This window comes from Clupea harengus, chromosome 14 (genome assembly GCF_900700415.2).
Source record: "Clupea harengus chromosome 14, Ch_v2.0.2, whole genome shotgun sequence".
Classification (NCBI taxonomy): Eukaryota; Metazoa; Chordata; class Actinopteri; order Clupeiformes; family Clupeidae; genus Clupea; species Clupea harengus.
In genome coordinates, this window is record NC_045165.1 from 15,483,604 (window position 1) to 15,506,121 (window position 22,518).

A 22,518-nucleotide genomic window follows, 5' to 3' on the forward strand; every position below is an offset into this window, starting at 1 on the left:
GAAGAATGCCTTTACTTCCTGTAAATCTAAAGCTGGCAGGCTACAGCGGGCAATATTGTTCTGTGTATTTTGAATGCGAGGAAGACGCATGTATAAAAGGGAGCCACATCCTGGCCCCAGTGGGTGGAGTGTTTGACTTTCTCAGCACCTCATTGAGCGGCGGGTTAATAAGTAGTGGACCTTTTGATCTGGTGTGTGGAAACTGGGTTAGGAGCAGAGGAATGTTGGTATGAGGAAGAATGGCTGGGAAAAGAGATGCTGCTTGGTGTTTGTGTCTGTAGAGTCATGGGAGGGGATTTTAAAGCACCTCTTGGAGATGTCAATCATCTCAGTGGAATTCCCCAACTTACCCTTCGCTTTCACTTTCTTACACAGTCAGCACTCTTGCTAAGCTCATAAGGTACACAGACACAAATGGACACTCTCTCCTTCGCACTTTTTGGATTTGCAGACTAAACATTAAAAAAGGCCCACATTTTAACAACTACATATATTGTTCAGGTACATTTTAAATTGGCAGCAGTGGTTCAACGACAGTAAAAACATTTCCTACAAAACGTCTTTCCTACAAATGTGGCAACTTCAAGTTTTGTCACACACACACACACACACGCACACATACATACATACATTCTTCCTCGTGTTCTTTATCTGACACATTTATCCACTTATTTACTCTCTCTCTCTCTCTCTCTTGCCTCTCTCAGAGTCTCCTCGCCTGTCCACGGGCTCGTCCGTAGGGAGCCATGATCCCCTGTCCTCCGTCACCGCGGGTGACTGCTGCGGCCTTCCCTGCTCTGAGCACTCTGAGGACGAGCGTCCCGTGAGCCTGGTGTCCACCCTCTCGTCCAGCTCCTCCCGGGACGAGGTCCTGAGCAGCAGCGGCGGCGGCACAACCCCCCTCCCCCTCTCCACACCCTCGCACCCCCCCTCAGAGGAAGAGGAGGACATCGACCTGCACCTGAGCCCCCCAGAGGCCCCCGGAGAGCCCTCGTCATCAGGAGACGCCTGCGACAGCAGAGACGGGGACGTCCACGTTCCCCCCGCAGGGAGGACGCCCAGGAAACTCTCCTTACCCATCTCACCCACACGCTCACCCTTCGCCACCGTCGCCATGGCGCCCAACCCTCAGCTCACCTACCTGGACCGTGTTGTCATGGAGATCATCGAGACGGAGCAGATGTATGTGCGGGACCTTTGCAACATAGTAGAGGTGAGAAAACCCACATGATCCGAACTCATACATCTACCTTTAGTCTTCTAGATGCTTTCAAATAGAATGACATCAGTATGTGTACTCCCTAGGAGACCCCTCCTATGACCTTGACCTTGATAGCACCTGGCTCTACCAGTTAATACAAACAGTAGTAAATGATTAAGATTATTAGTACTGCAATACAGATAAAGCACACTATCCTTGAATGACATTAGGCCTCTCGTATATAAAGCCTTTAAAAGAATCTCTCTATGGCCGCCGCCTCAACACTTGCTATATCATTTAGCAGCTGTGGTAAATGTAATGGCTCTCCATTAGAGTGTAAAGGCCAAAAACAAATAGCTGGGGCTGGTGGGTGCCACAGTCGGGCTGTTTTGTCCCTGCCGCCGCGGCTGCTCTCGGCTCCTGAATGAAACAGTCGTTGTGGCTTCGCGGTTGGAACAGGATAATAGCATTTTTTTCAGCAGCGTCAGCGTCGCAAGTGTCTGGATGCATTTTCATCATCTGAATGAAACGCATTTACAGAATCCATTTATTTCCCGAAAAATTAAGAAAAAACGAGTTGCAACCAGGCAGAAACTGACATCACCAGACAATTTGGGCCCAATAGCCTCTCGATTCTTAGAAAAACACAGTCGTCACCACGGGCCCATAGAAGGGAACGTTAGCAACCAAACCAAACCAATCACGGCGTGTCCTGGTCTGTCCTCTCCGCTCGGATGAAAGACAAACGGCAGTGTGAAATAGGAGTCCACGTGAAGCTAGCGCTCAGGAGTTTGGGGCCATTTCCTGTTGTAGTCGGCCTCATGGTTTTACAATCTTCCCTGAAGCCCCATGGGCAGCGTAAATCTGCCCTCTCTCTTGACAGAAGGGTGTTTGGTTTTAATTTTTTTTTATAAACCAACAGCGTGTTGAAAAGATGAAAAGTGGGAAAGGAAAACATGAAAGTTTCTAAACCAAAACCTGGGATCTACTGAGCCACTGTGTCTGCTGCTCAACTTCTACAACACTCAGAGCTCAGACACTTTGGATAGGGACGTGTGCTTACTGAGGAGATGGAGACAAGGAAGATGGACCTGCACACTTTGTTCGAAATATCATTTGCTGGTTTATATTGGTGTGTCGACTTGAAGTTCATAGATGTACTAAATTCATAGGAAAATCCACTCTCCGCTGCCAAGGGCAGACTTTTCTATTCGTCTAACCTGAATGATGACATGTAAATGAGTATACACTTTCCTTATCTTTTCTATTAGTCTAACCTGAGTGATGAAATGTAAATGAGTATATACTTTCCTCATCCGAGCAGTGTTAATTTCGTTGACGAAAACTATGACGAAAAATATTCGTTAACGACCTTTTTCCCGTGACTAAGACGAGACTAAGAGGTGACGAAAACGGATCTTTATAAATAAAAACTATGACTAAATCTATTTTAACTTTCGTTGACGAGACGAGACGAGACGAAAATCTTGGTGGTTGACTAAGTCACAATTGTTTTTTTTTCTAAACTTGTATGCACATCATTGGTTGAATGTTGCCCGGTCCTGTATCTATCCCTCCTCCACTCCCTGAGATGGCCAGACATGCAAGTGACGCCCTATGGCTTAACGATATGATGGCGGAAGTTCAATCACTCGGTACTGGAAGACAAATAAGAATAGATATCCGGACAGTCTTAAATTATAACTTGACAGAAAATAAAACACAATGCACCGCAATAACCGGAGAGAAACCGTGTGGCTTCAAAATAGATGGGAAGAACACAACAAGAGGCACCTGAAAGCGCACAAGACAACCCTGCCATTTATGCCAAGGTAAATTAGCTAGTAACTGTCAATGATAATTAGCTAATGTTAACTAGTTATTGGAATATATAAGCCAACGTTAAGTTAACTTCAAAGGGGCAGTCGAGTGTATAGGTTGTGTAAGCTTGGATAACTAGCTAATCATTTTCGATTGAAACCTCCCGTTTGGCTTGGCAAATGAGTTCCAAAACGTTTAGCTAGCTAACGTTGGCTAACTATGAGGTAGCATAGCTAAGTTATACTAGCTATCGATAACTAGCTAGTAAACACATTGCAGAATGGACTATAGGACAGGCCACACATGACATTAATCAAGAAAAAATAAATGAATATGTGATTGGTTTACATATCCTTGTCTATTTATGCAATTGTTATTAGCACTACTTTCAACTCTCAAACTATCCGTCTAGCTAAATACTGTATGTTGGTTATCAGATTGCACAGCAATTCATATGGAGGATATGTGGTTGATTTAACTAAGGCCAGGTAGGCATAGTCGTTGTATTGTGTTATCAGATCATTTGAATCTTCAAAATCTAGACTTGATATTCTCTTATATTTTAATGATAATACTGTTAATTAAGTATTGCCTTAAAATTATTATTTACATTGAATTCATTGGAATTCAGCTGTAGGCATAGGAGATCTGTATCTTAGAGACTAATGGCATCCACAGTTTACGTACTGCAAGCTTGACTATTATGCAGTTGTAGACACAACACAAGGGGTCCCCGGGCCTGAGAAGGGATGGAAAGGAGTTTAATGTGACTATAAGATGGACTTAATTTTGAGTTTAATGTGACTAAAACTAGACTAAAATGTAATGAGACTTCGTCGACTAAAACTAGACTAAAATGTTCTGAGTTTTCGTCGACAAAAACTAGACTAAAACTAAGCAGGATAAAAATGACTAAAAGTGACTAAAACTAATATGCATTTTCGTCTAAAGACTAAGACTAAGACTAAATCTAAAATAGCTGCCAAAATTAACACTGCATCCGAGCCTTTTCAACATTTTCCAAAAGCATTTTTGTCCCACAGTAAGTGCTAAGTGATGAAGAGAATGATGAGATCATTTGGAACCCCCTTTTCCCTCTCTTAGTAATGATGTAGCTCTTTATTGCTTAAACAAAGCCCAGGCCTGGGTTCCTTCCGCTGTGCTGGTGGCTGGTTGTCTGATGCCCTGAGAGGGTGCTGAAGCCGCTGCCCCCCCCTCTTTCCCTCCAAACCCCCAGATCCCAGCTGTGTCCTGACCAGCAGCACCTCCCTCTCCGACAGGCTTCTCTCAGACTTCCTGAGCCCGGCCCGACTTTTCCACCAGCTCTGCGTTTGCACCCCACCACACCCTCCCCCAACCCCTCCCCACACACACACACACACACACACACACACACACACAATGTAAGATACAGAACCCACATCCACCCAGCGCCAACAAAAACACACCCACCCCCCCCAAGAACGATGCCAACATTGCAACTTTTAGAGTCACAGTTGGATTGTGGGGCCTCTGGAATAAATATACTTTGTATAACAACTCCCTCCCCCCCTCATCCTCGACGGTCTGAACAGGACCCACAACAAATACAGGCATTGAAGCGGGGAAAGGACCACACAGTTATGAGCTATGGGGTTTTTCTCCCTGGGTGTGGGCCAGGGCCTTGGCTGCTTTTCCCTTGGCTGTGGTGGTGTAGCCATACCTGTAATTTGACGCCCCGCGCGGTGTTCTGCTCTGGATTCCTTGTAACGTCGTAAGCGCTGCCCTCCCTGCCCAGGAATGCGTCTGCAGGTTTTTAATGTCTGCGTCTGCACAGATTTGCGTGCGTATCTGTGTGCGTATTCGCGTGCTTATTCGTATGCTTACTGTCCCTGCTGTTGTACAAAGGCTGTTCAGTGCAGCTGCACCTGGGTGTCGTGTGACGGGCCGCCTCGGCTTTGACTCGTGATGGAGTTATGATGGGGATGGAGATGTTCTGTACGTCATGGATAGTCTGTCTTGCTTTTGTTAGACATTCTTACACCCCCAGTGTTAAGGTAGTGAATGTGTTTCTCAATGTGTGCATGTAACATGCAATGTGTGTGTATGATTAGGGGAGTGTTTTGGATGTATGTCCCGTGATCATGTGTGTTACAGAAACATGTGAGTGAGTTTTTTTTTTTTTTTTGTATGTATTAGGGTGATTTACTGTATGTGGGTTTTGTGTGTGTGTGTGTGTGTGTGTGTGTACATTTATCTTTTGTGTGCACGTGTATCTCTGTGTTTTGCTTGTCTGCACGTGTGCGCACATGTTTGTGTGTGTGTGTGTCTGGTGTGCTGCAACAGCTATGCATCTCTGGAGGCCAGTGTACCACTCAGGCCCAGCAGTCGCTCTGAAACACAAACACACCGCTGACAGAGTGGAGGAGAGAAGCTCCACAGGGGCCAGACCTTCACCAGCACACACTCACACACACACACACACACACAAACACACGTGTGTGATTGCCCCACTGTTGCACTGCCACTCCTCCCACGGTTAGGGCTGAGTGTGTGTGTGTGTGTGTGTGTGTGTGTGTGTGTGTGTTGGTATAGTGTGTATGTGTATGTCTGCGTTTGTGTTGATTGGTGTGTGTGTTGGGGTGTGTATTCGTGGCGCTGAGTAGCAGTAAGGCTGCCAGGGAGGAAACCATACCCTAATATGGCACAACTTCACTATCACCATCTCCAGTCCAGTGCCAGGAAAGAGAGAAGAAAAAAAACTCCTCTATCTGATCTCTCGCAACTCTCACAGACAACTTGTTCTCATTTCTCTTTTTTGAAAAAAAAAAAAAAAGTCTCTTATTTTCCGTTCAGTAGGCTTCTGTTGGTTTAATGGGTCAGAGGCTGTGGCCTAGTGAAATACCTCATCAGCGGAGTCCAGACGATGTGTGTGGGCATTACATAATCCAGCGTGACCTCCCTTCTCTGTTATTTGTCACCGGCTGCCGATGGTGGATATCGGGACGGCCGGACGGCTGATGATGGTGCTGGTGGTCACAGTTACGGCTGCCCTGGAATGCCCTGCCAGGGAAAGCATTTAATCCATAGGGTAGCGCTGAGCTATGAGGGCTAATGCTGGAATGTTGCGTGCGTGTGTGTGTGTGCGTGCGTGCGTGCGTGTATGTACTCATGTTAGTTTGTGTGTGTGTGTGTGCCCCCTATTAGTCTGTGTGTGTGTTTGTGTGTTTGTTTGTGTGTGTGTGTGAGAGAGAGAAAGAGAGTCTCACAAAAAACAAACACAGAAACACAGCCAAGCAGCTTTTTGTGAATGGGTCTCTCTCTCTCCCTCGCTCTCTCTCTCTCTCGCTCTCTGTGTGTGTGTGTGTGTGTGTGTGTGTGTGTGTGTGTGTGTGTGTGTGTGTGTGTGTCTGTCTCTGTGTGTCAGGCCCAAGTGGTTCACTTCCATCCACTTCAAGTGACCCAACTCTCCACAGGGGTTATGATGGATCATCGTCATGGTCACTGCTGGTTGTCTTTTAAAACCTGCTGAAGGAAACGGCGCAGCATGCTGCAGGGTCAGGGCATGAGCCCTGTGTAATCCACAGCCCCCTTTGGGTTCACGTTCAAGGGAAGATGTGGGGCTTCATGTGGCCTTCCATGACTTTTTCCAAATAGGTCTGTCATGTCTTTGTACGTGATTGCCCTCTGCTGTCTAGGGTGAAGAATTGCACATGTAAAGAAAATTGAGGATGTAGACGGGTTGAATACAAAAATGTTTATTTGTATTTAACACATTAAACGCATGCAAATTATATATTACTAAATGCACCTGGGATTATTAAATTCATGTAATTGAATAACATTCCTGTCTTTTGTGTTTGGCAGGATTACTTGGCCCACATCATAGACACCGGTACTATGGGACCAGAACAGGTCTCTGCCCTGTTTGGAAACATAGAAGACATCTACGAGTTCAATGGGTAAGTGACAAACCCGGTCAACCACCAAATTAACACAAATTCCCTTTGTCAAAATGATTTGCGTCAGCGTGCGTTGATGTAAATAACACGCTACATCTCTCTAACAACACTGTCTAATAGATACTGACTGCCTAGTTCCTGCCACGGAGTATTCAAAAGCCATATGTGTAGTTGAGCAGCCTGGTTAATTGAATGAAGTGAGACTTGAGGCAAAGGCACTGTTTATTTCCCTTAGGAGTGTTTGTGTCATCGAATGCAACGCAGAGTAATCTGACATCCAGCAAGGCTTTGCTTAATATGCAAATGTTATTTAATGAAGTGTCTTTTAAAGCCTCAGTTAGTGGTGGATTTAAAAGCAATCTGGCAGGAGTTGGTCTGGGTAGCTGAGAGAGACAGAGAGAAAGGGAGAAGGAGGGATGGGGAGAATGAAGGAAGTATGGGAGTTTTACCTGGAGACCTCAACCATTGTGTCACAACAAAGACATGATATCAATTGGCTCCCAAAATCTGACCTCTGCCTTTATGTAGAGGGCATGCCACTGGATGATTTGAATTTACATTGGACAGCAAGCTATGACCAATAGCAGTGTTTAACCCTGTGTCATTCATACTCACATTATATGGGGTGGGGGTGATGTTCTTCCCCCATCTCCCACATCCCTGAAGGATATTATGATTGAATAAATAGGATGATGAATGTTACTAAAACACCTGAAGGAATAAAAACACAATCTGGCACAATGTCTTCCGACGTCAGACCATTCATCCGTTTCAAACGAAGGATTGTATCACCACTCAAGTGATAATTTGCACATCGCAGCTGACACGTGACCACAAACCCCTGGGAAATGTTAACCAGCTCATACCATCCAAACAGTAATGGCCCCTTAACTATGACGGCGAGCAGCAGTGTGACGTGGGACACTGGTTAAAGTAAACTGGGTAAAAGTAAACGAGGGCAAACGTGAGGAGCCGGGGGAGGTGTGCGGCTCGGTGCGGCGTGGTGCGGCTGGCTTGTTGTTGTTATTTTGCATTCTGAGTGACTGGTGCCAATTAGCGGGAAGGGCTCAGGGGAAGCCGCAGTCACTGATGTGACCAGAGAACTAATCTCAACACGCCATCGTCCGTCTGAGAGGGTAAGGCATGCGTGTGTGGCATGCCACACACACACTCTCTCATTCGTTCTTTCTCTCTCACTCTCTCTCGCTCCCTGTCTGTCTATCTCTCATTCTACCCTTTCATTCTTTATGTCCCTCTCTCCCTCTCCTGCTTTCTTTTTCTTTCTCTCTCTCTCTCTCTCACTCCATCTCTCTTCCCCTGAGGTCCTCACAGAGAAAAGGAGCCTCAGACATGACATGTGACAGGGTAACGCTCAGAGACGTTTGCACGCGTTGCCAGCAGTGCTGAGCCTCCTGATTGCAGTGGGCGGAGCGGGATCTTTGGCTTGGGACAGCATGACCTTTGTAACCTAGCCATGTATCCTGTCCATGGTGCTCACGGGCATCACTCAGAAAGAAGGAAATAGAGAGGGAGGGAGGGAGAGAGAGAGAGAGAGGGGGAGGAGGAAAGGAGTATACATGACGAGTGTGAGCCGGTGGCATGGCTGGTATTTAAAGCTTGGGACGTGACGTGTATAGGCGAGGTTTCGCTCCAGTGGTTCTGACCACACGGGCTCCTCAGGCCTAAGAGCCCGTTCTGCTTGGACTGCTCGCTGCAGCTGGGGGCGGGTACTCGGCTCCGCAGACCCGACGTGATTGGCTCAGCCGGGAGGAGATGAGAAGGGATCATGGGGGGTCTTAGTTGTTTTAACTGGCTTACAGATGTGGATGTTTAAACTAGTGTGAAAAGATGGAGCTTGTTGTTAAACATTGATCCCTGACAAACAAGCATAGATACACACACACACACACACACACACACACACACACACACACACACATACATGCATTTTGTTCCTTTTTGTTGTGTTGTCACATATTGACATGATTTGTCAATGATTACTTATTGTCCAGTCTGTCCAAGGAGAGAAATGATGTATGTAAGTACAGTCATGCGAGTGTTTAAAGACCCTGAGTGTGTTTGCTGGTGCCTGACCTTGTGTGTTTTGGTTCAATTAAATGTGCTCTTCTCGCTTGCGCAGCAAACACTGTGTGCCTTTCTAAGCTGTGGTTTTGCATCGGTTGGTGTGGTGACCTTTCCCATTGTGTTTATTCTGTCTACATCTATTTACCGGTTCAGTAAACTATTAAAAGAGTTTTGAGTAATTAGAAATGGGAAAACTGACAACTTGTATGCTTTTAATGCACAAAAATGTATTTTTGTATTTATAACGATGAACTGCAAAATGTGATGAGCTCTTTAAATTGTCTTCCAGTGAACTCCTGCAGTCCCTGTACATGTGTAACGGCGACCCAGTGGCCATAGCCAGATGCTTTGTGGACAGGGTGAGCGTAGTGCCCTTCAGTACATGGTGGAAATGTCCATAGAGTGTGTATGATTTTATAAAGAATACATTGTGTATGCAGATACTGTATACCTCTATATTCCGTTGTTTCCCCTGACCAACTCCTCTCTCCCTGTCATTTCAGAGTGAATATTTTGACATCTACACCCAGTACTGCACAAACTACCCTAAGTAAGTGAAGAGACAGAGAGAGACTGTATGTCTTTCCCCTTTACATTCCCCTGAATGTGAATGACTTTGTCAGTGAGTCGTCTTGTCAGGTGATGGGGGAGTAGGGATGGGTGGATCTCATAGCTCATGGCTTTGGGCTTATTGGAGACAGCTGCCAATCCCAGATACTGTAGCACCACCCCACCCCCACCTTCGCCACCCCCTATCCTGTGAGCGATCTTTTAACTGGAGCTGACAGCGGTGTTCTAGCAAAGCGTTTATTCCCTCCAATAGCTTGACACTGACATGCTAAATATTTCACAGGGACTTGTCAACTTTAGTCAAGATGTTCATCTGTCAACATTGACTCGACACAAAGTAATATTACAAAGTTAATATTGCAAACTTTTTAATATTATACCCTGTGATTTCTATGCACAACACTGTGTGTTGGTGTGTCAATTGTCGAATGGCGCAATGGACATTTGTAAATGAAAGATTGATGAAGGTTTGAGGGGGATTGGAATTCCGCAGCCGTAACACGGTTGATGACCGCGCTCTAACGCTCTAGCTAGCCCTGCACGCTGTCCTTGCCTCCAGGCCACAGAGGGCTGCGTTTCTGTGTCTGGATTCTGGACGCGTCGCCTTGTTGGATATGTCCAGGGATCATGTCTTGCATCATCCTCCACAGAAATGTAGGGCTCTGCTCCTGCAAGGAGCGATAAGGTGGAGTCTGCTCAGTGTCTGCTCAGTGAATACCCCTGTGATCATTCTTCTCTCTCTTCTCTTTTATCCCTTTCTCTCTTCCGCCTTCTTTCACTTACTCTCCTGCTCTCGCCCTTCCTCTCATTGTTTGTTCCTCTTCACTGTTGTGCACCCACCTCCCTCTCTCCTTCTCCCCCTCTCTCTGTCCCTTCCTCTACCCCCCATCTCCCTCTGTCCTTATCCCCCTCTCTCTTTCCCTTCCTCCACCCACCCACCTCCACCTCCCTCTCTTTCTCTCAGTTCTGTGGCAGCCCTGACGGAGTGCATGAGGAGTAAGAACCTGGCCAAGTTTTTCCGGGACCGGCAGGCCTCCCTCAACCTCTCCCTGCCCCTGGGCTCCTACCTCCTCAAGCCCGTCCAGAGGATCCTCAAGTACCACCTCCTGCTCCAGGTACCAGACCCTTCCGCACCACAGGCAGGGGACTCTGCTGTACACGTCCCCCTGGTCGTGGAGGGGTATGGCGGGGTTCTCTGCTGTACACGTCCCCCTGGCCATGGAGGGGTATGGCGGGGTTCTGAGTGTAGATTCATTAGTTTAAATTGACAGTTCGAGCCTCTATATGTTAACAGTATTACATCATCAGTCTTATATTTAAAGGTTTGGTAAACAGGAAGTGTTTCCATGTCTCAAGCAGTCTCTCATATCCTATATATTGAATTCACACAGAGTGTCAGTGTTTTACTGCAGGCCCAAGAGGGTGTGTAATATTGTTTTTTAGTGGGCAAACATCTTGTGGTGGATTGGCCTTCCAATACAGCTACCCTTCAGACATCTGCTATAGTGTGATGCAGATTTCTATTATTCTCTACAAGACCGATAAGGGGATGTTTCTATGTGTGTGTTCCAGTCCTCCCTCACTTAGGTGATCCTTAACCACCCAAGTCAAGACCAGAGTCCCAAACCTGGAATTAGAAAAAGTTCAGAGGCAGGGTTGAAGATGTCTCCATGTCATCCCCATGTTTGGCTTATGTCAGTCCTTCCCATAATCCCTTGCTGCTGTGTCTCTTTCAGGAGATCGCCAAGCACTTTGACCCTGAGGAGGAGGGGTATGAGGTGGTGGAGGAGGCTATTGACACCATGACTGGAGTGGCCTGGTACATAAACGACATGAAGAGGAAGCATGAGCACGCTGTCAGACTGCAGGTTAGTGCCAGCCTCTCATTGGTGGACCCCCTTGCATGCCACCAATCAGACTGCAGGGATTGACGCTGGAAGTCTTTGTGTAGGCTCCGCCAGTAACATTGCTCTATGTCTCTGAGGAGTTTGAAATATCGCACCAAATAAATGCTCTTATGTTCTACAGGTCTATTTATTAGATAGGGGGTCTCTTTTGAAATCTGAATTTGGTTCTTGTTTGGTACTCCAGTGACGAAAGCAACCATGGGGATTCCAAGTCTCAAGCTTCTTTTCTTTTTCTTTTCTTTTTTGTATTTATTCTGGTGGCTCTATTGGGCCCTATTGATTATCTCACTTACTAGCCCTCAACAAAAAACACCTACATCCAAAAAAAAAACCACAATCAATATGTTTGCCCAACATGGAGTCTAGTGCAAAGACAGACATGGCAGCGACAACACAAAAAGCTCATCTTTGGAGTCGGTGGGGTTTATTTTTCTCTCTTTCTTTTTTTTTCTTCTTTTGTTTTATTTTCTGCCGTAAGTGCTTATAGGGAATCAATTACTGAAGGGGTGTGCTGAGGCCTCCCTCATTCAGCTTAAGCTGGCAGAGCCGTAGGAGAGATGAGAGGCTGCTGCCACCTCCATGCTTTCTGTATTGAATGGCACAGTTGAATCCAGCCCTGTTGCCGAGTGATTGCTCTGATTGATGCAGCCTGGTGCTCAGTGGCAGTGGAACTGGCTAAAGTTTGAAAGTCTCAGTTGACAATGATTATTTTCAGTTCTGCGGTGGTGATGTTCGAATTGATTTGGGTTTTTTTTTTTCTCGATGATTTTTCCTCAGTAGGTGAAATTGTATTTAAGGGTTATTCACTAGGGACGTCAATCAATGAGTTCTTGACAGTGTGGTGGTCCTTTTAGTCCGTTTCTTTGATTCAGGTGTATTGTTTGGTGCTGCTCTGTGCAGGAAATACAATCGCTGTTGATCAACTGGAAGGGACCAGATCTGACCACGTACGGGGAGCTCGTTCTGGAGGGAACCTTCCACGTGCACCGGGCTAAGAACGAGAGAACCCTCTTCCTCTTCGACAAGATCCTCCTCATCACCAAGAAGAGAGTAGAACACTTCATCTACAAGACCCATATCTCTGTACGGAACATGACATTTCAGTCTTGCCAAACTAGTTCTGGCCTGTCGGACAACTTCAGTTTAGTTCCAGATCAAGTTTTAGGGACTGCTTTTTCAAGCACCATGTAGTCAGTATAAAGTGATTAACGCATTTAGAATACTAATTAAAATATGGGTGAACAGAAGTAAGAGTAAGAGAAGAGCTTTCAAAGAGAAGATCCATCATAAAAACAACTCTGTTAAAAGAATGAATACATATTTAATACATTATGTTTGGAATGATAAGCATTATACACTGTGTAGGTCTGTAACTGTAATACGTCACGTCAGGAGGCCATAAACTGATTTCACTGTTTAACTGTAGCCCTTGTCCTGTTCTTTTCAGTGCTCCACGCTGATGCTGATTGGAAGTGCCAAGGACTGTCTGCGCTTCAGCGTGACGCACTTTAAGCACCGCAGCAAGCAGCCGCACACAGTCCAAGTGAGTGTGGCTCTGTTCCCGAACCCTCAGCTCATGTCCCGGGCTCGCCACTGTGCCAGACTACCCCCCGCCAACCACACACACACACACACACACACACACACACACTCTCACACACCACCCACGCCCCTTGCGTTAATCTGATTTGGGCCCCCTAATTGGTTGTTAACCGTGTTTGTTTCTGATTTCAGGCCAAGACGCTGGAGGAGAAGAAGCTGTGGGTTCATCATATTAAGAGGCTGATTCTGGAGAACCATCAGGCAGTCATCCCGCAGAAGGTGGGCTTCCTGCAGGGATTTCCTGTGGCGCTGGCGTGGGTTGGCAAGGGGTGGGATTCACATAATTGACTTTTATTTATGTGTTTTTTGCTTGTTTGTTTAGGCAAAAGAGGCCATTCTGGACATTGACTCTATATGTAAGTACTGATCATATTCCCTTAGAAATCTTTATATGTTGTATTACTATTCCATTTCAAGATTATTAAATGATTCCTAAGTGTTTATTAAGTAAGTCATACCTTATGAAAGACTTAATAAAACTAAATACACAAGAAATACACTTGCCTGATAATGCAGCTGAATGTCCAGCTCTGCCTGAAGTATCAAGCATCAGGTCCTAGAAATAAGTTTGGGTGGCAGCTGGGGATTGTAGTGCTGTACCTCTGGCTAGTGAGCATAAATAAATGACAGAGATGACTCACCTCCTGCACTGCTGGGAAGGTCCCGGCTCCATTATTAGTAACTGTCCCCCTGTAGAGTTCCTTACAGCAGCTAAGAAATGTGCTCCTGAAGAGGCCTGAGCAGGGAGTTTTTTAGGGGCTGGGGGGGGGGCGGGGGGGTTGGTTGGAGAGCACTTCGTGTTGAGTTTTTGGCTTGCATTAACTATGTGTGGTGCTTTTCTAGTCCCTAGAGAGAGAGTACACTCGGCGTGCATCAGACGTAATGCAGCACACCTTTGTAAATGACGGCGGAAGTTGTCATACTGAGAGCCAAGAAATGGGAATGCATTCACTTCTGTAATATTGAACTGGAAGTGGGGTGTGAGGTCCAGTGTGGCACCAGCACAGTGCTGTGGCACTTCCTGCTGTTGAAGGCTCATTGTCATGCTGAGGGCCACATTGACACGATGCATGAGTCCGATTTGAACCAGGAACCCTCACTTCTGCTTTAGTTCTTCCCTTCCAGACACCTCTGTACCCCTCTGGAACTATATGAAAGAGAATATTATATATATAAGTTATCTTTGTATTCTTCTCGTCCTCTACCCCCCCCACCCCCCCACCCCAGGCCCTGTGAAGTACCGCTACAGTCCCGAGCGCCTGAAGAAACCTCTCTCTCCCCAGGGTGAAGACTTCACCGGGTCTGGACGCCAAGGACGAAGAAGATCGGGTGAGTCTTTCTCCCTCCTTCTCTCTCTCTCTCTCTCATTCTGTCTGTCTGTGTCTTTCCCCATCCTTGCACCTCTTCTCTCCGTCCTCTCACCATCTCATCACCATCTCCTCACCTTTCTCGTCCTCTGCACTTATCTCTTTCTCTCTCTCTCGCTCTCTCTCCTCCTCTCCACCCCCCCCTCCATCTCCTTCCCCTCCCATAGCCTCATGGTTGCCCTCCTCTCTCCTCTTCCTTACCTCCAGTCACAGGCAATAAACTCCACTGCTTCAAATAATAGGACTTGAAATAATATCAGAACTAAGTCTTCCAGTTATGAAGTAATTGTCTTTCTCTCCAGCGCTAAAGGTCACCTTGTTCAGTCAGGAGAAGAGAAAGAGAGATGATAATGAGACTCTACTCTAATGAGTCAGACAGACCTGTTAGGTCTCATCTCATCCACTTACTGTTGTGTCTGAGAATAACTTCTCAAATCATTTGTAAATAATTTGTTTTTTTGTTACCCCAGAGCCAGCCAAGCAGATCACGAAGTCCACCAAAGGTACAGCAATGTTGTTTTTCTTTCTTTTCTTCATCTCTTTCTGTTTCTTGTCTTTTCATGAGACATGTTTGCATAGAACCTCAGAAAAGACAGTATATTCTGTTTCGCAAACTTAAGGGGACGTGTACCACTCTGTATAATGATCTGCGAAAACGGCAGATTCCATTTAAGCCCTAATTTGACCTCCCAAAGCCAGAGTTGGACAGAGTTAGCAAAGGCTGTAGTGGACAGGAAGGAAACACGACTCAGAGAGAGCTCTCCTGGTCCGAAGGGTGGACTCTTCATCCACCTCATTCGGCGTTGTCTTTATGACTTCAAAGGCCTCGGGGAACTGGGCAGCCCGCTGTGGGCCAGATCAAAGGCCAGGCCCCGGGCAGCCGCCCCTCTCCTCCTCTCTCTTAATGATGTTAATTACCAGGCCCCGGGCCCCATGGCTTTTGTAGAGCCCAAAGCTCCTTTCCCCGGTCAAATACGCTATTTGGCATCCAATGGCTGGCTTCTATTATGCCTTCTAATTTAGTGCTAATGAAAGGCAAGGCTAAGCAGTTGTACATCATTCATTCTATTCTCTTGTATCCTCCTCCGCCCCCCTCTTCTCTTTCTCTCTCTCTCACTCTCACTCACTCACTCACTCACTCACTCACTCACTCACTCACTCACTCACACTCTCTTTCTCTCTCTCTTTCTATCGCTCTCTCTCTCACACACACACTCTAACTTTCTCTCTCTCTCTCCATTTCTTTATTTTTCTCTCTGACTCTCTCTCTCCCTCTCTTTATTTTTCTCTCTGACTCTCTCTCTCTCTTGCCCTCATTCTGACATGCTCTCACACCTGTATCTATCAATCTCTCTCTCTATCTCTACTAGTCCCCCTAAAGATAGTGAGCAAAGACTAAGAATACTAAAACAACGATGCCATTTTTTCATCTTCTTGTGTGTGTTCTGCACCAAGGGGTAGGGGCAGATTTCTCAGAGTGAATTAGTGTGACCAGTCCTCTGTCTTTTTTTTCCTTTTCATGAATGATTCAATTATTCTGCCAGAGAGACCATAATCTACCTTCAGGGGATGAGCAGAATATCATTATTATCCATTTAAAACGGCCATTGAGGAGATAAAGTTGGAAACACCCATAAAGACAGACACAACATAATGACAGACTGTTAGCATAATTGTTGGACTAATTACAGACTCGTAGTCTGAACCAACGTGACATTCCGAGTGTTTGTATGCATCTCACGCCAGCAAATCTGTTGCTGTGTATTTAGCTCAATTTCAGATGCATCATAAAAACGTTTTCATTCAGAAATATATTATTTGATATAGTGTGTTGTGGTCTGTGTGTATAACCTTGGTAACTGTGTGTTTTTTTTTTCTTCTCCTTATCTCTCCTCTCCCCGATGCTGCTCTCTAACTCCACACGCAGCTGTTCTTAAGGTAAGATTGTTAGGCTCACACTACACTCTCTCTCTGGCTCTCTCCCACTCTCTCTCGCTTGCTCTCTCGTTCTCCCTCTCTCTCTCTCGCTCTCTCGTTCTCTTTCTCTCTCTCTCTTGTTCTCTCTCTCTCTCTCTCCCACTCGCGCTCTCTCTCTCTCTCTCTCTCTCGTTCTCTTTCTCTCTCTCTCTCTCTCTCCCGCTCTCTCTCTCTCTCTCTCTCTCTCACACACTCACGTGCTCTCTCTCTCTCTCTTTCTCTCTCTCTCTCTCTCTTGTTCTCTTTCTCTCTTAAACTGTTTCCCAAGAGAAATATGTCCTTTGGCCCCCCCTTCCATTCACTCACTGCATCTCATCAGGTGCAAAACATTTTTTTCTCCTCCCTTTTTTCTCCCTAAATGCGCTCCTGCAGAGTAATCCTCTCACAGGTTTGACTCAGCAAAAGTTTCCTTTTTTTTTATTTCCGTGTGTGTGTGTGTGTGTGTGTGTGTGTGTGTGTGTGCGCTCTCTATCTCTGAAAGACTTATTGTCGTTGCCAAGTGAGTTTCACAGGCCTGGCAGGTGGGATTATGCAGAGGCCTAAAAGGAATATTCTGGGGAAAAAATCAAATTCACACTGATTTTCCACTCACCTCAATTTCCCCTGAGCTACTTAGTGCATGTCTAGTGACCCAATTTTTGTTTCATTCGACTGTTTTCATGTTTTTTCATGAGTTTGATGTAGCAAGTGGAAAATAAGTGTAAAGGAGATCATTTTGACTTTCTGCTGTAATATTCCTGAAAGTTCTAAGTACATTTACTCTCGTAAGCCTGCATGGACTGTTATCTGTTCACTCTTAGCCGTTGTCCTCTCACCTGCATTTGTTGATGCAAGTCCTTATGTGTTCGCTCTGTAAAAATGGCACCACTGAAATACAACCATGCATCGCCTGTCAGCAGTTCATGTCTGCTTAACATGTCTGACTTCACGCCACAGCACGCAGAGAGCGAGGGCACCCTCCTGGTGGACAGTGCCAGCGACAGTTGCTCATTGCAGCCAGCCACCAGCCTCAGCTCTCTGGCCTCCAACCTAAGTGAGTCCCAGGCTCCGAGGCCTTGTCTGGAAGACGGGCGAGAAGAACTAGGTTTTGGCAGAGACACCGAGGAGACGCTGAGGTGCGAGGAGGAAAGGTCAGAGGGCTCACTGGGACGGAAGGTTCCAGAGTTGGAGGTGGAGCCTCAGGAGACGCCTCAGGAGGAGAGAGAGAGCGAAGAGAAGGAGGAGGAGAGTCTGGTGGTGGAAGACCAGGTAGCTGACTTTGCCAGCTCAATGCTGGCCGCCATCTCCTGCTGGCACTATAGGGCCCGGGCTTTGCTTTTCACTCGGTTCACAACGGTGAGGCTCTCAGCCACCCCACTTCCACCGTCTTTGTGCTCCCCTCATCCCACCCATCATCACCTCACCCAACACCCCACCACCCCACCCTTGCATTTCTGCCATCCCAGAATACTCACCTGTCATGCCGACCAATCATATCCGCATCATCTGATTCCTGACCCGCGGTCTTTCACTAACGGTACTACAGGCTGTGCATGTGGAATGACTCTCATTGCCCTCCTCACACTCTCACTTCAGAGTTGCATGATGATCTGAAGGGCTTAAGGAATGCATTGTTTGACTGCATGCATGTTTCCATGGTCAAGGGGTGATGGCATGATCGCTTTTGATTGATTGGCAGCTAAAATTGATCACTGGTGCCTGGCCTGTATGACTGCAACTTTCCTTCTTCATCTTCTCTCCCTGTGTTCAGTGTTTGGCTAGGCAAATGTACAGAAAAATCTTTAAATCTTCACATTCTGTCAAAAGAGTTGTGTTTTATGCCGCTGGTTTTGTGGTTTTTAATGAGTTCATCACGTGATATTTCCAAGCCATTAATGAAGGTGATTATGCTTCAACTTTAGTCATAGGAGTGAAGTAGTTCTTGATTGCTCCCAAATTGCTATTATGTTGGGTTGACTACCATCAACCTCCTTTTAGGCACAGCAGAACAATTCACAGTTAATCAACCCACTGTTCCAGCGGTAATTTGATTAATTATATTCACCGCACATTTTTAGACATTTACCTCGATGCTTTATTCCGATAATGGATTTGCACTTCAAGAAGTGGAAACAGAGGGGATGGGCTCTGACTTCAAAGGGAAATTTGGCTGTCAGATTTTGTGGGTTATTGTAATACAGAGCGGCCCAACGTTGTAAAATCAAATTCCCCTCCAAAGGTTTAATTATAGCGAAATTTCAAAATGTCGCTTATTCTAATAGAGATTAACAATGGGCTAGCCAGCCTAACAGGATTATTTTATGTACAACGGTCGCCAGGACTTTCTCCCTTTATCTTTTGTTCCCCCAAATCACCTTTAAAAGGGCCATTCATCATAGTCCAAAAGAAAGGAAGACAGTGATAAAATGTCTGAATGAAAAGTAGGAACAGATATGGATTTTTTTTCCCAACTGAAGCCCCATTGTATAAGTGTCTCTTCTCCAGCGGTGTGTCGTGTCCTTATGCATTGTGTGTGTGTGTGTCGTGTCCTTATGCATTGTGTGTGTCGTGTCCTTATGCATTGTGTGTGTGTGTGTGTGTGTCGTGTCCTTATGCATTGCGCTGTGGCTTTCAGGATGGGGAGGGCTGCACTGCCATAGAGGACCAGGCGGCCCCTGGAGAAGGGACCCAGACCCTCCCCGAGGAAGAGGCCACCGAGACAGCCATGGACGAGACTCTCAGTGACCAGGTAGACAGAGGCGACTCCACCACCTGGATAACTGGAGAGAAAGTGCAGATACGATCGAACGTGTTTTGTGTGAGAACACTGTTCCCTTGGCTTTTCAAAGGCCAGCGAGGCAGTATCACGCTGACATTATGGGGTCTGTCTTTTCTAAGAGCTTTGGATGTGTCACATCACAATGCTCGAGTATCATGAATGAGACGTGTGAGGGAGTTTGGCTAGCAAGGTGTGTGTGTGTGTGGCTTGTTTTCCATTTTCACCTCAGCTGTGGCTAATTTACAGTCTGCCCTACGCAAACACAGGGGTCTCACTTCTGCTCTCCCTGAGTTTCCATAAGGCTTTCAGATGTGAAATTCACTCCAGCTCCACCCCATAACGAGAAAGTGAAAACACTAATGATATATTTTTTTTTAAAGGATATAGCCTTTTCGTGTCATGAATGGCCTTCATCATGCTCCTGAGGGACCTCATAGACAACATGGTTTTCCTCCTTTCCTTGTTTACCACTCCTAAACGCCCACTTCAGTGTGGTCCTGACTAACTCCGCTAACCTGACGCTGCTAATCGAGACAGCTGTTATTATAATCACACCGTGAGTTTACCTTCTGTGTTGGAGCAGAAGGGGAGGGGGAAAGGAGTAATGTCTGGGTCCAGCATGAGTGGGACTGAGAGTGGGAGGGCAGCTGACACTGGACAGGATCTGGGCCCTGACCTTCAGTTCGGTTCTATTTGATTTATTAAAGTAGCACCTATGGGTAGGGTTGGGTACCGAGAACCGGTACTAATATGGAACCGGTTCCAATACAACCGGTACCTACCCGGACCGAAATGCAACGCAGATTTCGGTGCTTCATTTCGGTGCCTGAGCCAATTGAAAACGGTTGCTAGGCAGATTCCGCGGGGCACATGTAAAACTGCCCCAGCTCCCAATGTAAACTTTGTCCTGTGTCGCTCACGCTCATTGGTGTTTTCATAGCAACAGTCTTATGACAGTGAAGAGCATGCAGCATTTCACAGAGCAAGCACAAACAGAACTAGCCATCAACCTTTTAACAGAGAAAATACCGAAAGGTAAACGGTCAAAAGTGTGGCTGTATTTCGCACCAAAATATTCAAACATCGCGACGTGCAGCAAATGCAACAAAACAATTGCGTGAAAAAAGTGGAGAGAAGGCAAAGAGTCAGCGGCAGATCAGCAACCGAAGACTGAAAAATAAACGGAGATGACAGCTATACTTAACCTACGGTAGTCTCTTAAAGGGGCAGTACACATTTTCTCGTACTCAGTGTGTTCAAGTAACAAGATTAACTATAAACAAGATAGAAAAGATAGGTATAAACAAATCATAAAATGGTGAAATTTCATGAAATAAATGCAAACAAAATAATACATTTTTGACTCCAAACTTCTTTTGCAAAAATATGAGCATATTTGCCTTTGAAGCTGTTTTTTGTATTTATTTATATTTATTTAAGTATACTATAAACTGTTGTTTACAGTTAATATACTGTTCATAGTTTGAAGTTAAAAAGTTTGAAGCCAAGTGTTTTGTATGTATTTATATTTATAATATACTTTAAACAGTTAATATATTGTTCAATTTGAAGAAAAAAAATTGAATTGAACAAAAGAATTGCTGAAGTATTGAAGCTGTAGTGTGTGTACAGTGTGTGTGTGTGTGTTTTGTATTTATTTGTAATTATTTAAGTATAGTCTAAACTTTTGTTAACAGTTCATATATTATTTAAGTTTTAAGTTAAAAGGTGTTTTGTATTTATTTATATATATAATCTACTTTAAACAGTTCATATATTTGGCAATAAAGCCTTTCTTAAATGTCGTCAATCGTAAACATTTTTTTATTTTTTATAAAAGTATCGGTTCCGGCACCGTTTAGGCACCGGTATCGTTTTAAAAGTATCGGTTATGTACCGGTATCGGATAAAAACCAAACGATACCCATCCCTACCTATGGGGGGCACTGTGGCGTGAGCCAATAAGCCCCCCATTTACGGGCTACAATGCCCGCGGGGACACAGGTTCGATTCCGGCCTGCTGTCGTTTCCCGATCCTCTCCCCACCTCTTCATTCCTCCTCACTTCCTGTCCAAAATACTTCACTGTCCTATCCAAATAAAGGCTAAAAAGCCCATAAAATAAATCTTTAAAAAATAAAAAAGTAGCACCTATAACAGTCGACACTGTCTCAAAGCACTCTGCATAGTTCAAGACCTGAACCCCCCCCCCCCTAAAGCAAGCAAGCACAAGGTGAATGATGCAGTGGAAAAACTCACTTTTAACAGGAAGAGACCTTGAGTGACAACCAGATCAGAGGGGCGACCCATCTGCTTGATCTGGTGTGCTGGATCAGGCCAACAGTCTACACCAGAGTTAATGACTATCTTTGTATTGTGGACTTGGAACACTGTACCTCTCCCTCTCTAGTATGCTCTCTTCTCTCTTGTTTCCCTCTGTGTAGTCACATGAGGAGAGGCTGTTTTTCACAACAGGAAGGGAAGCGTCTGTCACAATAATTTCTCCGCCTCATTTTTCTGCTAATCATCATCTGCACAGATCAGCATGTGGCTGCAAAATAAATGTGTGTGTCAGTAACATTCCGTCTACGCTTGGCTAGGGAGAGATGCTTTCGCTGTGATTTTGTGTGTGTGTGTGTGTGTTTGTGTCTTTATGTATGTGTGTGTGTGCATGCACGTGTTTGTGTGTGTGTGTGTGTGTGTGTGTGAGAAAGAGTGAGCGAGCATGAGGCAGAGAGAGGGCAACAAAGAGGGAGAGAAAGAGATAGAGAGAGATGCATAGACTGAGAAAGAGAGAGGAGATGTGGAGGAATAAACGAGACATTCTGATGGATCTTGGGCGTCCACGCCACTCACCACGGGACGTCCCCAAACAGGCGTGACGTGGACGTCGTCTCCTCTCCTCTGCTCTTGTCTTATCTCCTTCCAGCAGTCCTCGGCCGGTCCCCCTAGGAAGTCGACGCGGTGCCAAGCACAGATGGCTGCATCCACTAAATCAAGCTCTATTAAACGCCTGGGGGGGTCTAATCACTGAGATGGGGGGGGGAAGAGAGAGGGGGGGGGGGGGGGGGGGAAGAGAGAGAGAGAGAGAGAGAGAGAGAGAGAGAGAGAACGAGAGAGGGAGAACGAGAGAGCAAGCGAGAGAGAGTGGGAGAGAGCCAGAGAGAGAGTGAACTTTGGGGATTGCAGGGAAAGGTTCGGTGAACACATAGATGAGTCACTGCTCTTATGAATTACATACCTTTAAGAGTGTGAGTGTCTGTGATGATGTGATTGTTTAGCCTGATGTG

At 45.8% G+C, this 22,518-nt stretch overlaps 1 protein-coding gene across 6 annotated transcripts in view; it reads left to right on the plus strand.

The window, feature by feature from the left end:
• LOC105908178 (pleckstrin homology domain-containing family G member 3) overlaps positions 1–22,518 on the plus strand; it is a 50,582-nt gene that overhangs the window by 23,335 nt on the left and 4,729 nt on the right. For 3 of the 6 annotated variants that reach the window (XM_042709685.1, XM_042709684.1, XM_042709686.1), the window contains exons 3-17: positions 708–1,213; positions 6,869–6,963; positions 9,338–9,407; positions 9,552–9,598; positions 10,583–10,733; positions 11,355–11,486; positions 12,426–12,608; positions 12,973–13,068; positions 13,260–13,346; positions 13,450–13,483; positions 14,355–14,456; positions 14,965–14,997; positions 16,422–16,432; positions 17,408–17,806; positions 19,086–19,199. In XM_042709685.1, the coding sequence (XP_042565619.1) occupies positions 708–1,213; positions 6,869–6,963; positions 9,338–9,407; positions 9,552–9,598; positions 10,583–10,733; positions 11,355–11,486; positions 12,426–12,608; positions 12,973–13,068; positions 13,260–13,346; positions 13,450–13,483; positions 14,355–14,456; positions 14,965–14,997; positions 16,422–16,432; positions 17,408–17,806; positions 19,086–19,199 (2,060 nt within the window). The remainder of the gene's footprint in view (positions 1–707; positions 1,214–6,868; positions 6,964–9,337; positions 9,408–9,551; positions 9,599–10,582; positions 10,734–11,354; positions 11,487–12,425; positions 12,609–12,972; positions 13,069–13,259; positions 13,347–13,449; positions 13,484–14,354; positions 14,457–14,964; positions 14,998–16,421; positions 16,433–17,407; positions 17,807–19,085; positions 19,200–22,518) is intronic. The other 3 variants (XM_031579959.2, XM_031579963.2, XM_042709687.1) reach the window with 3 other exon arrangements.